At 45.4% G+C, this 14,355-nt stretch overlaps 1 protein-coding gene across 4 annotated transcripts in view; it reads left to right on the top strand.

Annotated features, from left to right (window-relative positions):
• The window catches only part of CAPN1 (calpain 1), a 145,142-nt gene that overhangs the window by 127,705 nt on the left and 3,082 nt on the right, over positions 1–14,355 (top strand). For all 4 annotated transcript variants that reach the window (XM_030219876.1, XM_030219875.1, XM_030219873.1 and 1 more), the window contains exons 16-21: positions 4,759–4,816; positions 7,975–8,039; positions 11,711–11,779; positions 12,223–12,301; positions 13,242–13,358; positions 13,925–13,983. In XM_030219876.1, the coding sequence (XP_030075736.1) occupies positions 4,759–4,816; positions 7,975–8,039; positions 11,711–11,779; positions 12,223–12,301; positions 13,242–13,358; positions 13,925–13,983 (447 nt within the window). The remainder of the gene's footprint in view (positions 1–4,758; positions 4,817–7,974; positions 8,040–11,710; positions 11,780–12,222; positions 12,302–13,241; positions 13,359–13,924; positions 13,984–14,355) is intronic.

Below are 14,355 nucleotides of genomic sequence, written 5' to 3' on the forward strand. Positions count from 1 at the left end.
AGAGCGGAAAGGGGATGGTCATGGGTGTTTTTGGGGCGTGGCATTTGAGTTACGCATGTAATTACAGAATAAAGGTGCTCCATATGTGAATTTAGGCGCAGGCATTTTCACCACGTTTTTGTTGATGCAGATGGTACATAAGTAATGCCACACTGGGAAAAGACCAAGGGTCCATCGAGCCCAGCATCCTGTCCACGACAGCGGCCAATCCAGGCCAAGGGCACCTGGCAAGCTTCCCAAACGTACAAACATTCTATACATGTTATTCCTGGAATTGTGGATTTTTCCCCAGTCCATTTAGTAGCGGTTTATGGACTTGTCCTTTAGGAAACCGTCCAACCCCTTTTTAAACTCTGCTAAGCTATCCGCCTTCACCACTTTCTCCGGCAACGAATTCCAGAGTTTAATTATACGTTGGGTGAAGAAAATTTTTCTACGATTTGTTTTAAATTTACTACACTGTAGTTTCATCGCATGCCCCCCAGTCCTAGTATTTTTGGAAAGCGTGAACGTTACGCCTGAAATTACGCGTGAACATAATGCTTAAGCACTGTTCGAACTTTAGGCATGGTTTATAAAATAACACTTAAACAGGTCTTTTTGGCACCGATTTTAAGGTGCCATTTACTGAATCTAGCCCATAATATAAGGTCTAGTGATTGAGCCAAACAAAGTAATGGAGCCATGAAAATATTGAACAAGGTAGAAGCTAGTAATGAGCTCTGGGAGACTCCACAAGAAAGAGTGGAAGGCTTAGATTGTAACGTTCTCCACTGGATGATATTAGAATGTCCAGATAGATAAGAAACAAACCAAGACTAAACTGTATCGGTCATACCTATTTCTTGAAGACGATGGAGAAGTAAAGAATGACTGATGGTATCAAAGGCTATTGAGAGATCTAATGAAATGAGTATTACAGTTTTATCTTGGTCAAAATATTGTTGAAGGAAAGTGATAATCCCCTATGAGCACTGTCTCGGTACTATGACCTTTCATCTTCATCTTATGCCCCTGCATTCCAGAGTTTCCTTTCAGCTGAAAGAGACTTGCCTCCTGTGAATTTATGCTATGGAGGTATTTAAGTTAAGACAATTTTATTACATAATCAATTAAAGGTACATTCAAAGAGTAAATATTCTAATTGTTCAATATTTTATATATCATCCTTTTTCTACAGTTACCCTCCCCCTACACATTCTCATAACAATAATACCTTATACCAAGTAATCACCAAATAAAGAAAGACATATCCTCAAATAAACATCTAAAATATAGCAATTGTACAGTTACATTTCTATCAAGATTTCCCCTCCCCCACTTACCCACTATTATTCCTGAAATCCCTTGTGTTAACAAGACAGGAAACTCTATCTGGGGAGTTACCAATTGTATACCTTAGGCAATATTGTATAGGTCTGATAATTGTTTTTTTCTCCCTTCCTAATCCTACCCTTTCTCTTGATTCCTTCTGAATAACCCCCCAAAGTGTACATCAGCTAATAAGAGAGGTTTGTGCTCTGATAACATCTCGTGACACTTAGCCTCCTTACCCAATTCCTACCCCCCCACCTCCCCTGCCCTATTAAATTAACCTTCCCCATAGAGCTGGTCTAAAGAATAAGTAGGAGATAAATCTTTTATGAGAAATAGAAATAATAAATCACCATTGTGTGCTTTAGAGGGTAGAGTCTGGATCTAGGTTTCCCATCTAGGTTTCCCATATTAACCAAAATTGTTGTTTCCTTCGGTGACTCATTTTAGCATCTCTAATACCATCAATGCGTGTAAAGCATTCCGCCAGTGCCAAAAAGAGGGAATTACATTTTGTGTCCAATACAGGCACTTCCTCCTTATTACCCCAGCCTTACTTAACATTAAACACACTCCTTTCCCAGTTGGTGGAAAAGCTTGTCATTTTCCAAACAAAAAAACACAGTGGAATATTTGGAATTGGTTTCCGTAAAAACTTTCCCATGTGGCCATATATATCCCTGCAAAAGGTTTGCACCTTCTGACAGGACCATAAAGAACATGTCTGTGATCCTTCTACAATACCACATTTAAGGCAGAGGGGAAATAGAACACGTCTGGCTTTATAAGCCCGAACCTGGGAAAAATAAGCCCTCTGAATTGTTCTATAATGACATTTTCTCATTAATGCTTTACATGCCACTATGGAGGTATTTAAATGTATCTAATATCACCCCTTTCCTGCCTTTTTTCCAGAGTATATATATTGAGATCTTTAAATCTGTCTGCATACTGACCATTTTAGTAGCTGCCCTTTGAATCAACTTCATCCTGTGTATAACTTCTTTTTAAAGATGCAGTCTCCAGAATTATACATAGAGGTTACTATAAAACTTTGTAAGTCTAAGTGCTAGTTTGAAAATGAGCCCCATAGTATTCTAAATGAGGTCTCATCAGAGGTGTATACAGAGGCATTGTCACCTCCTTTTCCTGCTGGCTATTCTCTCCCATGCACCCAAGCATTTTGGGGGTTTTCCTGTTGCCTTCTCCACCTGTTGGGCTACCTTAAGATCATCACATACTATCACCCCAAGTCCCATCCTTCTTTCATGCACAGAAGTACTTCATCCCATGTACTATACCACTCCCTTGGGATTTTGCAGCCCAAACACATGATCTTCTATTTTTAGCATTAAAGAGTCAAACCTTACCAGACAGCCCTTCTGCAATATCTCTTAAACAAATGTTAAAATATTGGACAAGAACTGACCCTTGTGGTATACCACTGGTAACTTTCCTCAAAGTGAACTTAATTTGTCAGCTTCCACTCAACTAGTTTCAAACCCAGCCAGTCACTTTAATGCCCATACTGCGGGCACTCCGTTTATTTATAAATTGCCTATGCGGAGCTGTGTCAAAGGGTTTACTAAAATCTAAGTACAACATATCTAGTTCTCTCCCTCAATCCAAGTGTCAGGTCACCCAGACAATGAGACTAATCATATTCGTTTGACAAGATCTATCTCTAGTAAAATCATGCTACCTTGAGTCCTGCAATCAACTGGATTCCAGAAACTTCACTGTCCTCTGTTTCAGAAGCGATTCCATGAATTTACTCATCACAGAGAGCAGACTAACTGGCCTGTAATTCCCAACTTTCTCCTTATAGTTGTAGAGAGGAACCATAACCGCCCTTCTTCAATCCTGTGGGACCACTGTTGACGCTAAAGAAGAATTGAAAAGATCATACAGCAAAGCCATCAGATCTTCCCTAAGTTTCTTCAGTACAGTGGCCGTGGGTACAGGCACATCCACTTTGCGTTTAGGACCATCCAGCAGTGGTGTATCCTTGCTGTGGCTGGTGGGGATCCCCGAACCCCGACAGCTGAAAACTCTTGGCATTTTCCCCAATCTGGCCCCTCCCCCCTGTGTACCTTTTAAATACTTCTCTTTACTTCTGGAGGTTGAAAGCAGCGACTCACACACGCTATTTGCACCAGCCCCAGAGCCTTCTGTGAACACAGAACAGAAAGAATTGTTAAGTAGTTCCACATTATCCTTATCAGTTTCTAGATGCTCCCTCCCTTCACTCTTCAGCCTCATAACGACACTTTTTTGTACTTCCTTCTACCACTAAAGTATGTAAAAAAATCTTGTACCCATTTTACTTTATTGGCTACAATCTTCGTTTTACAAGTCCTATTCGTGTTTTATACGTGCATAAACTGATAAATGTCTAAGTCCCCTTGCACATATCAAACCCAATTGCATGCAAATGGCAAGGGGTGAGGCCTGAGCATGTCTAGGGTACGACAAGGCCATAGCAAGTTCATGGACGTTTATTCCTTGTTTCAGAAGGGGCTAAGGGGGGAGGAGTTCATCAAAGCTTTAGCATGCACAAATGCTAAGAAGCCCATAGATATATAATGGGTATCTTAACATTTAGTGCATGCTAAAGTTTTGATGAATTCCCCTCTATATGTCCATGATCTAAAAGACCAGTGTTGGTGTTATACCTGCTACCAAGCACGTTTAGGGTTTGGGAAACAGCTACTATTGAGCAGCACTCCACTAGAGGGATGGGGGGGGGGGGTTGCCTCCTTAGCTTCCCAGTGATTTTTGTCCCTTCAAGTGCCAACTGGCAAAAAATTATGGCCACTGTGACGGTGTCGAGATAGTAAGTGGTTATGTTTGCAAGGTCACAAAGATAACTGGTTGTGTGCTGGCTTTGAACCCGTCCAATATTTTAATATATTTATTTTTCTAAAATGGATGTTTACGCGGCATGCACCCAGCGCATAAACATCCATTTCTCTTGTATTTTAGAACAGGCTGTACATTGGCAGATTCTTTTCTACAATACTGGTAAAACTTTAGATGTACTGACCTGCACATCTCAAGTCCTACTTCTATGAGCTTTCTAAAATACGGTTGCATGCATATTGACTGATCTGCCCAGGTTCATTTCTGGTACATAGCAGTAGACTCCAGCTGATCTTTGGCTTTCTTCTATCATTTTTCAATTTGTGCCTATCTTACGCTTTATCCCTCACCCCCCCCCCCCCCCCCCCCCCCCACTGAGGATCCACTGTGCTTACCACAGGTTTTCATGAATTTTGTTATTGCTTTTGTCTCTGTCTCTTGCCCTGGAGGTTCATATTTTCTAAATGATATAATTGCACCATCAATGAAATTAACCACATGAGAAAAAGGCATTTTAACAATTCTCATTTTGACTGGATTTGCCTGGGTCTTGACTCACTCCTTTCCCCTTCCATGTCACAGGATCAAGAGATCAGTGTGAAGGAGCTTCAGACAATCCTGAACAAGATCATCTGTAAACGTAAGGAGGAGGCCCCAGTGTTTAGACTGAAGATATCCTGAGTCCTGATTGTATCTACTGAAAGAATTATGAGCTGGGGAGGTGGAGGAAGGACAGTAACAGGCCCATGATCAAATTCCCATGCTGTTCCGAACAACGTTGAAAAATTAGCGCAGGAACAGTGCAGGGAATTAAAGTCCCAATTACCAAAACTAATAGCATGCAAATTTATGCTCACTGTTAGTTTTGATCATGGGGGGAACTTCTGTGGGAGGATTGTGCCTGGACATGCGCCCAAGGCACAATCCTCCCACAGAAGCTGTTTGAAAGGTCCAGGCTGTCAAAAAAAAAAACCCTGGTTCTGTCAAACAGACCGTGCTGGAGGGGCCACCCCCCGGTACGCAAGGGGCTGGAGGTTCGGTGGACCTCCAGCCACCCTAACCCCACTGGACAGGTTTCCCTGGTGGCCCAATGGACTACCCCCAACCTCCTGGACACAGGAGGCTGGAGGTCCAGTGGATCTCCAGCCGCCCTAACCCCCCCCCCCCCCCCCCAACACCAAAAATCTTTCCCTGGTTACCAATTGGGAAACCCTACCCCCACCCGCCCTGGTGGTTTACTGCTCCACAACCCCCCCCCCCCCCCATATCTTTAGAAGTGGAGGAGGGAGTAGCACTCCCTCCTCCTGGGGTGCTGCATTGAAAATGGTGGCACCCAGCCCTGCCCGGTGCATCCTGAGATGCACCGGGCAGGGCTTCAATACCATATGAGGAGGGAGTGCTACTCCGTCCTCTGCTTCTAAAGGTATGGGAGGATGCTTGGGGGGGCATTAGACCACCAGGGCGGGTGGCGATGGGGTTGTCCACTGGGCCACAAGGGAAATGTTTTTGGTGTGGGGGGGCTGGAGGTCCACCGGAACTCCAGTCCCCTGTGTCCAGGGGGGTGAGGGGGTAGCCCACTGGGGCCACCATGGAAACATGTCCGGAGAGGTAATGGGGGGCTGGATGTCCACCAAACCTCCAGCTCCCCGTGTCTAGGGGGAGGCCTATAGACATCAAATGCATGCTGGACAGGACTCCCCATTTCTCCCCAATGCTTCGCAAATCCTAACACCAGCTCCAAGTTGACATAGGGTTTGCTGCAGAGCAGCGCCAATGTTTGGCTTGAGCATTGGGGAGGAATAGGTAATACCCTATTTTGCATGCATTTTGCATTCTACTTGTGGTCAGAGCCAGTGAGCTCATTTCGCACGCTCACCTGCTCTGATCATGGGGTGGGAGCAAACGTGGGCACTAGTACGGCATAAATGAGAGAGCAGGAGAGTGCCCTTATTTTCTATTTTTACTTTTAGTTGTTTCTGTGTGTTTTGGTTAACTTTCCACCTTATAATTGAAAGAGAAAAACGCCTAGATTTCGACCCAAATCGGGAGATAGACGTTTATCTCACAAAAACGAATAAATCGGTATAATGGAAAGCTGATTTTGGACGTTTTCAACTGCACTCCATCGTGGAAGCGTACAAAGTTGACGGGGGCGTGCCGGAGGCGTGGTGAAGGTGGAACTGGGGCGTGGTTATCGGCCGAGGAGAGATGGACGCCTTTCGCTGATAATGGAAAAAAAGTATGCGTTTGTAGCTAGAATTTAGGGCACTTTTCCTGGACCCTGTTTTTTCCACGAATAAGGCCCCAAAAAGTGCCCTAAATGACCAGATTACCCCCAGAGGGAATCGGGGATGACCTCCCCTGACTCCCCCAGTGGTCACTAACCCCCTCCCACCACAAAAAATGATGTTTCACATCACCCTCAAATGTCATACCCACCTCCCTGGCAGCAGTATGCAGGTCCCTGGAGCAGTTGTTAGGGGGTGCAGTGGACTTCAGGCAGGTGGACCCAGGCCCATTCCCCACTTACCTGTTACAATTGTGCTGCTTAATGCTTAGTCGTCCAACCCCCCCAAACCCACTGTACCCACATGTAGGTGCCCCCCCTTCACCCCTTAGGGCTATAGTAATGGTGTAGACTTGTGGGCAGTGGGTTTTGAGGGGGATTTGGGGGGACTCAACACACAAGGGAAGGGTGCTATGCACCTGGGAGCTCTTTTACCTTTTTTTTTGTTTTTGTAAAAGTGCCCCCTAGGGTGCCCGGTTGGTGTCCTGGCATGTGAGGGGGACCAGTGCACTACGAATCCTGGCCCCTCCCACGAACAAATGCCTTGGATTTATTCGTTTTTGAGCTGGGCGCTTTCATTTTCCATTATCACTGAAAAACAAAAACGCCCAGCTCACAAATTGTCGAATAAAACATGGATGTCTATTTTTTTCGAAAATACGGTTCGGTCCGCCCCTTCACGGACCCGTTCTCGGAGATAAACGCCCATGGAGATAGACGTTTTCGTTCAATTATGCCCCTCTTTGTGTGCCCGTATTTAATTATTTATTTATTCTTAACTTTTAGCTAATTGTTTATTTTAACTTTGTAAACCATGTAGGCAGGGCCAATGCAAGGGTATCAGATGCTCTAGGTGAACCTCCAGTCTTGCAACCCCATCCCCCATTTGAAGTCCCTAATCTCCCGTTCCCCCTAAATATCATGCTTTTAAATATTAATCACTGTTGTGAATATGTGTGTATAACATAAGACACCCACACAGATAACGAGGGAAATTTCCAAAGTTATTTACCCGGTTAAATGGGTTAATTGAAAATTGCCCACCCTTTCTGCAGGTGATAGTACCCATAAGTGGTTCTGTGTGTGGCTGTATGAATCTATTGTTTTACTATATCTACAACTGCTCTTTGCTACCACCTCCCAGAAACTGCTGCCCTATATAGCCACCCAGTCTCGTCCAATGGTTGGGCCAAATCTACAGTTCAGCAGTCTTGATAGGTGTTATATCGAACTGAAACTTTGAAACATAAGAACATAAGCATCACCATACTGGGATAGACCGGTATCCTGTTTCCAACAGTGACCAATCCAGGTCAGAAGAACCCGGCAAGATCCCAGAACAGTAAAGCAGATTTTATGCTGCCCTCATCCCCTTTGTGGCTCATGAGAATAGTGGTGGGCACAGTCTTTGAAGCAGGAGGGAATTTTGATATCCTGAACTATAGGAAAACATAGACTTGACTAATAGGTTTTAGAGCTCACCTCTCTCCTTTTGGGTTTTTCCTTTGCAGATAAAGACCTGAGGACAAAAGGGTTTTGCCTGGAATCCTGCCGGAGCATGGTTAATCTGATGGATGTATCCTTTTGTACTAGACCAGTATGCTTGTCTGGGTAGATAATTTAACACTCCACTTTTGGTTCAGATTAAATTGGGCACATCTCAGCTGGGTTTTCATTCTTTCTTTTTTATTGAAGTTTTGTAATCATTACGTTACAAAATTAGTATACTAAGACAATCAGGAAATACATCCAACAAAAGGAAAAAAAACCACATTAAGCAATAAAGATCAAACTCTTAGCCCCCATTACAAAAGGTGAGGGAAGCAAACTGATGACAATAGTTAAATCCCCCTATTAAATCCTCTCACAGAACTGGAGGACTGTTATCATCGTTCATGCGTACAGATTTTCCAATTAGAAAGTTCTCTGAGGCAGACACGTATACAGACCTTGGTGGGAGGGGGGGGGGCAAAGCCCAAAGTGGGAGGACACATTTTAGCCCACCTCCCCCAGCTGCCGCCCCTCCCCCGCTGCTTTCGACTCCCCTGCTGCTGCTTCCAACCCTGCCGCTTCTGCCCCCCCCCCCCCGCTGCCAGGTACCTTTGCTGGTGGGGTCCCTAACCCCCACCAGCAGAAGCGTTTATCTGTCCTGCGCTGCTGATCTCGCACTTGCTTCCTCTGCTGTTTTCAGTGCGCCATGCACAGCACACTCGTTTTAATGAAAGTGAGCATGCGCAAGCATTTTCGGTTTCATTAAAACGAAAGCATGCACGGCGCGACTGGAAACGAGAGGAGGGAAGGGCAAGACCAGCGTGGGACAGATATACGCTTCAGCTGGTTGGGGTCGGGGACCCCTGCCAGCCAAACGGGGGGCCCCAGAGCCATTTGGGGGGCTCAGGCCCCCATGGCCCCCCATAGCTATGCCACTGCCCTGAGGGGTAATGCAGAAAGCAGTGCATTACAGCTGCTGACTGCATGACTTCTAATGTATGGTTCCTGCAAAAGATTAGCTGTGGGATGCAGTAATCAATGAGCATGCAGATTACTGCCATGTTAAGATTGCAGCATTAATCCACAGTTTACTGCAAAATGTCACCCTTCCTTTCAGTGCATGAACCGAGATTGGCTTATGAACTGACATGAAGGGTGACATTAAAAAAAACAAGAAACAACAAGTCGCCAGCCTCTTCATCGGTCCCTCTACCTCTCTCCCTCTCTGAACTGAACCCTCAGTTCCTAGTGTTTAGCAAACCCCCGCCTAACTGTCCCCTCTCTGGTTTAATTAAAAAATCCCTGATGTCTAATGGCACCTCCCAACCTCTCAAAGGTCCCCTCATCCCCCCTAGATTGTACCTTAACAGTGGCAGGAGCATTGCCCATTTGCTTCTGCCTCCAGTGCTGCCATCTTGACCCACCTCTGCACGGTGCATCCTGGGATGCATCGGGCAGGTCTGGTCTGCCAAATAAGAGATTTTATTTGGTAGTTTCTGCTCAGACTACCCAATAAGAAAAAAAATCCCTTATTTGGCAGACCAACCCTGCCTGGTGCATCCCAGTGTGCACCGTGTGAGATTAGAAGTCACCATTTTTCATGTTTGCAGCACAAGAGGCATGAGCGAGTGAACATTGCTCTTTCTGAGGAATGGATCCTCAGGAGCTTAGTCAGGATCGGGAGGCGGGGCTGGTGGTTGGGAGGCGGGGATAGTGCTGGACAGACTTGTACGGTCGGAGCCGGGGTTGGGAGGCGGGGCTGGTGGTTGGGAGGTGGGGATGGTGCTGGGCAGACTTGTGCGGTCTGTGCCGGAGCCGGTGGTTGGGAGGAGGGGCAGGTGGTTGGGAGGCGGGGATAGTGCTGGGCAGACTTATACGGTCTGTGCCCTGAAGAGCACAGGTACAAATCAAAGTAGGGTATACACAAAAAGCAGCAAATATGAGTTATCTTGTTGGGCAGACTGGATGGACCGTGCAGGTCTTTTTCTGCCGTCATCTACTATGTTACTATGTTTCCTCAGTTAAGGTACTCCCTGAGGGGTAGGATCTGGGGATATCTGTGGGAGGTGTCTTGTGGGTGGGAGGTGCCACTAGACACCAAGGATTTAATTTGTTAAAGTTGTGGTTGGTGGAGGGAAGGGGGGCTGATAGACTGTCAGGGGTTATTTTTGGAAGTCTGAGAAGAGAGGGATTGGATTGGTGGAGGGGAAGGTGGGGGACCGTTAGATTACCAGGGAGTTTTGGTTATGGTGGTGAGGGGACAGATCAGTAGAGGGAGGGGCTGCCACACTACCAGGGAACCATGTAGAAAGCTATTGGGGTGTGGGTCAAAGCCTCCTCTAAACCTTTTACATAGCCTCAGACCTGCAGTATTCTTGTGCTGTAGACAGTGCAGAGGATAGAAGCTGCTCTTCATTACTGAGGATTAACTAATAACCCCTTTACCATGCATTTTAACACAAAAATTGTTTTATTGAAAAATGCGGCTATTCAAGCATGTATAAGACATAAAATATGCCTCAAACTATTAACAATAAAAATAGAGCAGAGTTTACAATAAAACTTGATGGCATAATACACTCTAATCTCATCATTTCCCTCACATCCCTCTTACTCATTCCCTTCAAACTAATATAACATTCTATGCAGCCTCATTATAATGTTGCCACTCTATGTTTCAGTTTTCAAGCAACAGCATAGCAAGCCTTATGAGATATACTACTTGTCCTTTTTGCAGAATTCGAGGAGATTATGCTCTTATACCTCCCTGTACATTCTACCCAAGGCTGATCTTATCGAGCAACTCATTTGCTTTAACTGTCAATTATTCCACCCCCCCCCCCCCCCCCACTACCAAACAATGCTCATAAATACTCCAAAAAGGAGACAAGAACAACCCCACACACACATCTAATTGTGTTTAATAATATAGAGGACTCCCTTCTCCACCACTATTAAAGTGAATGAAGCACCAAACTGCTAGCCCTGGGTGACAGTGAACCTATGTATGCATCCCAAGTAAGTAAAATAAAAGTTTTATGTGTATTAGAAGATCTAGCCTCATTCCATTCTGTCAACATTAAAGCATGAAGTTTATTATGCCAACTCCAAAAAGCAGGTAGATCTTCACCTGTGCACACACTGAGAATTATGTTTTTTTCACAAATCAGTCCTGCTTTGCAAATAAAAAGGAGACTGCCTCTGCTTATGGCTTAAGCATTGAAGAAACAAATTAGCTTCTTTGTCACACTTTTTTTGTTTTGTTTACCGTGCATTTGAATATGCTGTACGGTGATGTCTACTGTGTGAGTTAATTTGAATGCTGAACCACTTTCTGCATCATGTGGCCCTTAATGAGTTCGTAGACTGCTTCTTAACTGAAGCCTGCAGTGGGTTTCTGCGTTGACTCGAGTAGGCTAAAAAAAAAAAAGAAAATAGTAGGCCCCTGATTCATAATTAAACATTTGCAAGGGAGGTGAAGAAAAAAAGTTGCTGGTTTGTCTTGAGCTGTGGGGCTTAATTAGGTTTATGGTAAAGACTGGATAGGCTCAATCTGCTATGGAATTGGAGCTTTAAAATATCCCTGGCTCTACTGTATGTTTTGTCACCTCTGATCTTCTTGCATGGCGTTTTCACAGACCATGGCTGTCCACTTTATTGATAAGAAAGGGGAGCATGCAGTGACTGTAGGGCGTCAGGTTGTGGCCTTATTCAGAGAACAGTGTAGTTTTTATTCTCCTTAACTTCTGGCAACAGAAAGATGGGAATGGGAAACTGGGCCTGGTGGAATTTAATGTACTGTGGACTAAAATTAGGAATTACCTGGTAAGAGAAGGCTGTCTATATGTCTCCCTTACTTCCAGTGACTGACATCTGCCTGCTAGCCTCACTCCTCACAACCTCTGTTTTCTATAGGCAAAAGCAAAGCAGCCTCTGCTCTATAATTAATTTAATGTAAACCTTTGTATTCTTTTATATTAACAATATCTGTGATAAAGTCCCTCTGCATGGATGATCACTGTGTGTATGTATGTCTGCTCCATGACTCCTAGCTCAGATCCACTGAAGCTTGCATTGATACATTTTTTTTATATGCTCCATTACTTCAGAGGGGCACTAGAGTTGGAAGCATGGGCTGTGTTGTTGTTTTTTTTTTAACCATGGCATATGCATTGTTTTGTTGGAGGGAGGAGGGCTTTGGCTTGTTCAAGTCTGACTGTTTCCAACTGCAGCTGTTTGACTGCTGTCCCCTGTTCTCTTGTCCCCAGACCGTGTTCAGGAAGTTTGACTTGGATAAATCCGGCAGCATGAGTGCGTATGAGATGCGAATGGCTGTGGAGTCCGCAGGTAAGTGCCTTGTGTTTTTCAGTTAATCCTTCCCTCCCCCTCCAGCCCCTGATCAGGCTTCTCTCCTGACACCACTTCATCTGGCTGTCATCAAGGATCCTCTCCACTAGAGGTCTCTATCATGAAACTTTCCCATTTGTTTCTCATCAAGGACCTTCCTAGGCACGCTAAAAATAGGCACATGGTAATGCCAATGTGGGTGTCTCTCACATTTTAGCACACACTAAAACATGAGCGCACCTTAATAAAAGATCACCTTGGTCTTTAAGCTCAAAGCTGCATCTTGTGTCTTTTAGTCACAGTTTAGTTCATTTGTACCAGAAACTTCATCAGGGCTGTGTAGCAGGGGCATAGCCAGCAGGCCATTTTTTTGGAGGGGAGGAGCTCAGAGGTGGACTGGGAGGGGTATGCATTTCCTCTCTGCTCCCCCTGTACCCCTGCATTAAAAGTCTTACCTTTGCTGGCGGAGATGCTGAAGCCACTCCAGCTGAAGCAATTTGATGGCCGAACCCCGCCCCCCCCCCCCCCCCCCCCCCCCCGGTGCTGCCTCAGAAAAACTGAGCATGCATGAGGAGTGCTAGCGTTGGCATCTGGAAAGCCATCAAGTTCCTCGCTACTAAGGCAGCACCGGGAAGGTGGGGTTGGCAGGAGGGATTGGGTATCCCCACCAGTCATTCAAGGGTGCTGCAATTTTGGAGGGGGCCTGAGCCCCAAGGCACCCTCATGGCTACACTACTGCTGTCTAGGAAAGGGAGTGTGGGCTGGGAACACAGCTCATGTTGTGTACTTTGCAACTGAGGAAAGCAGCACATGGAGTGGGTGGGAGGGTGGGTTTCCACTGGGTGAGGAGTCTGTTTCGGGGCATCACAGGGCGCTGGGTTGTTTTAGGGTGCTGTGTTGATTCTGGGTGCCACAGGGTGTTCTGTTTTCCTTTCCATAGGTTTCAAGCTGAACAACAGGCTGCATCAGCTGATCATCACCCGCTATGCGGAGCCAGACCTGGCTATTGACTTTGATAACTTTGTCTGCTGCCTCATACGACTAGAGACAATGTTCCGTGAGTATCAGCATTCCCCTGTTCTCCCCAGTGCAGCCCTCCCCGACTGCTTCACTCTTCCTCCGCTGACTGTTCTGGGAGGAGCGACCATGATGTTGTACTTTCACCCATCAGTGCAGGGAGCTGAAGTGCAGCCCCCAAAAGTTTCATACGTAGAATTTTTATTTATTTATTTATTTATTGTATTTGTATCCCACATTTTCCCACCTATTTGCAGGCTCAATTTGGCTTACAGAGTTCTGTTATGACATTGTCATTCTAGGATAGCAGGTACAATTAGTGATATACAAAGATTAAGTGAGGGGAAAAAGAAGAGAGTTGAGTGGGTAGGTATAGAAGGTAGATTTTCTTGACTGGTTAGGTTGGCGAGGTGTTGGAGCAGGATTAGAACTGAGACACATGGAGGTACCAGAACCAGGGATTAGAACTGAAGCACAAAGGGGTAGAGGGGGAGATAGTGACTCAAATAACCAGAATCAGTGGCAGCACTGGGGACTGAAGCAGAGGATGAAATGCATACCATTGCTCTCATCTTTCATTCCTTTTTCTTCCTCTCATTCCTGCAGGATTCTTTCAGGGGATGGACACTGACAATGACGGTGTGGTGTCATTTGATTTATTCAAGGTAAAGCCTTAGTCATGTCTGTGTTGATTTATAGCTTTGGGAGTGAGGAGCTTTGTGTACCACGGACTCTTACAGTACTCTGTGGGCAATGATGTCACCAGGAGTGGAGGAGTACCCTATTGGTTAGTGCAGCGAGCTTTGATCCTGGTGAACTGGGTTTGATTCCCACTGCAGCTCCTTGTGACCTAACCCCTCATTGCCCCAGATACAGAATAAGTATCTGTATATTATATGTAAACTGCTTTGATTGTAACCACAGAAACGCAGTAAATCAAGTCCCAACCCCTTTCCCTTTACCCTACCACACATGGTGCTGGAGGTGGCAGATATGCAGGCTAAGGTCTGGGAGATGCAGTGACACATTAAAGATGT

Source organism: Microcaecilia unicolor, chromosome 11, assembly GCF_901765095.1.
Source record: "Microcaecilia unicolor chromosome 11, aMicUni1.1, whole genome shotgun sequence".
NCBI lineage: Eukaryota > Metazoa > Chordata > Amphibia > Gymnophiona > Siphonopidae > Microcaecilia > Microcaecilia unicolor.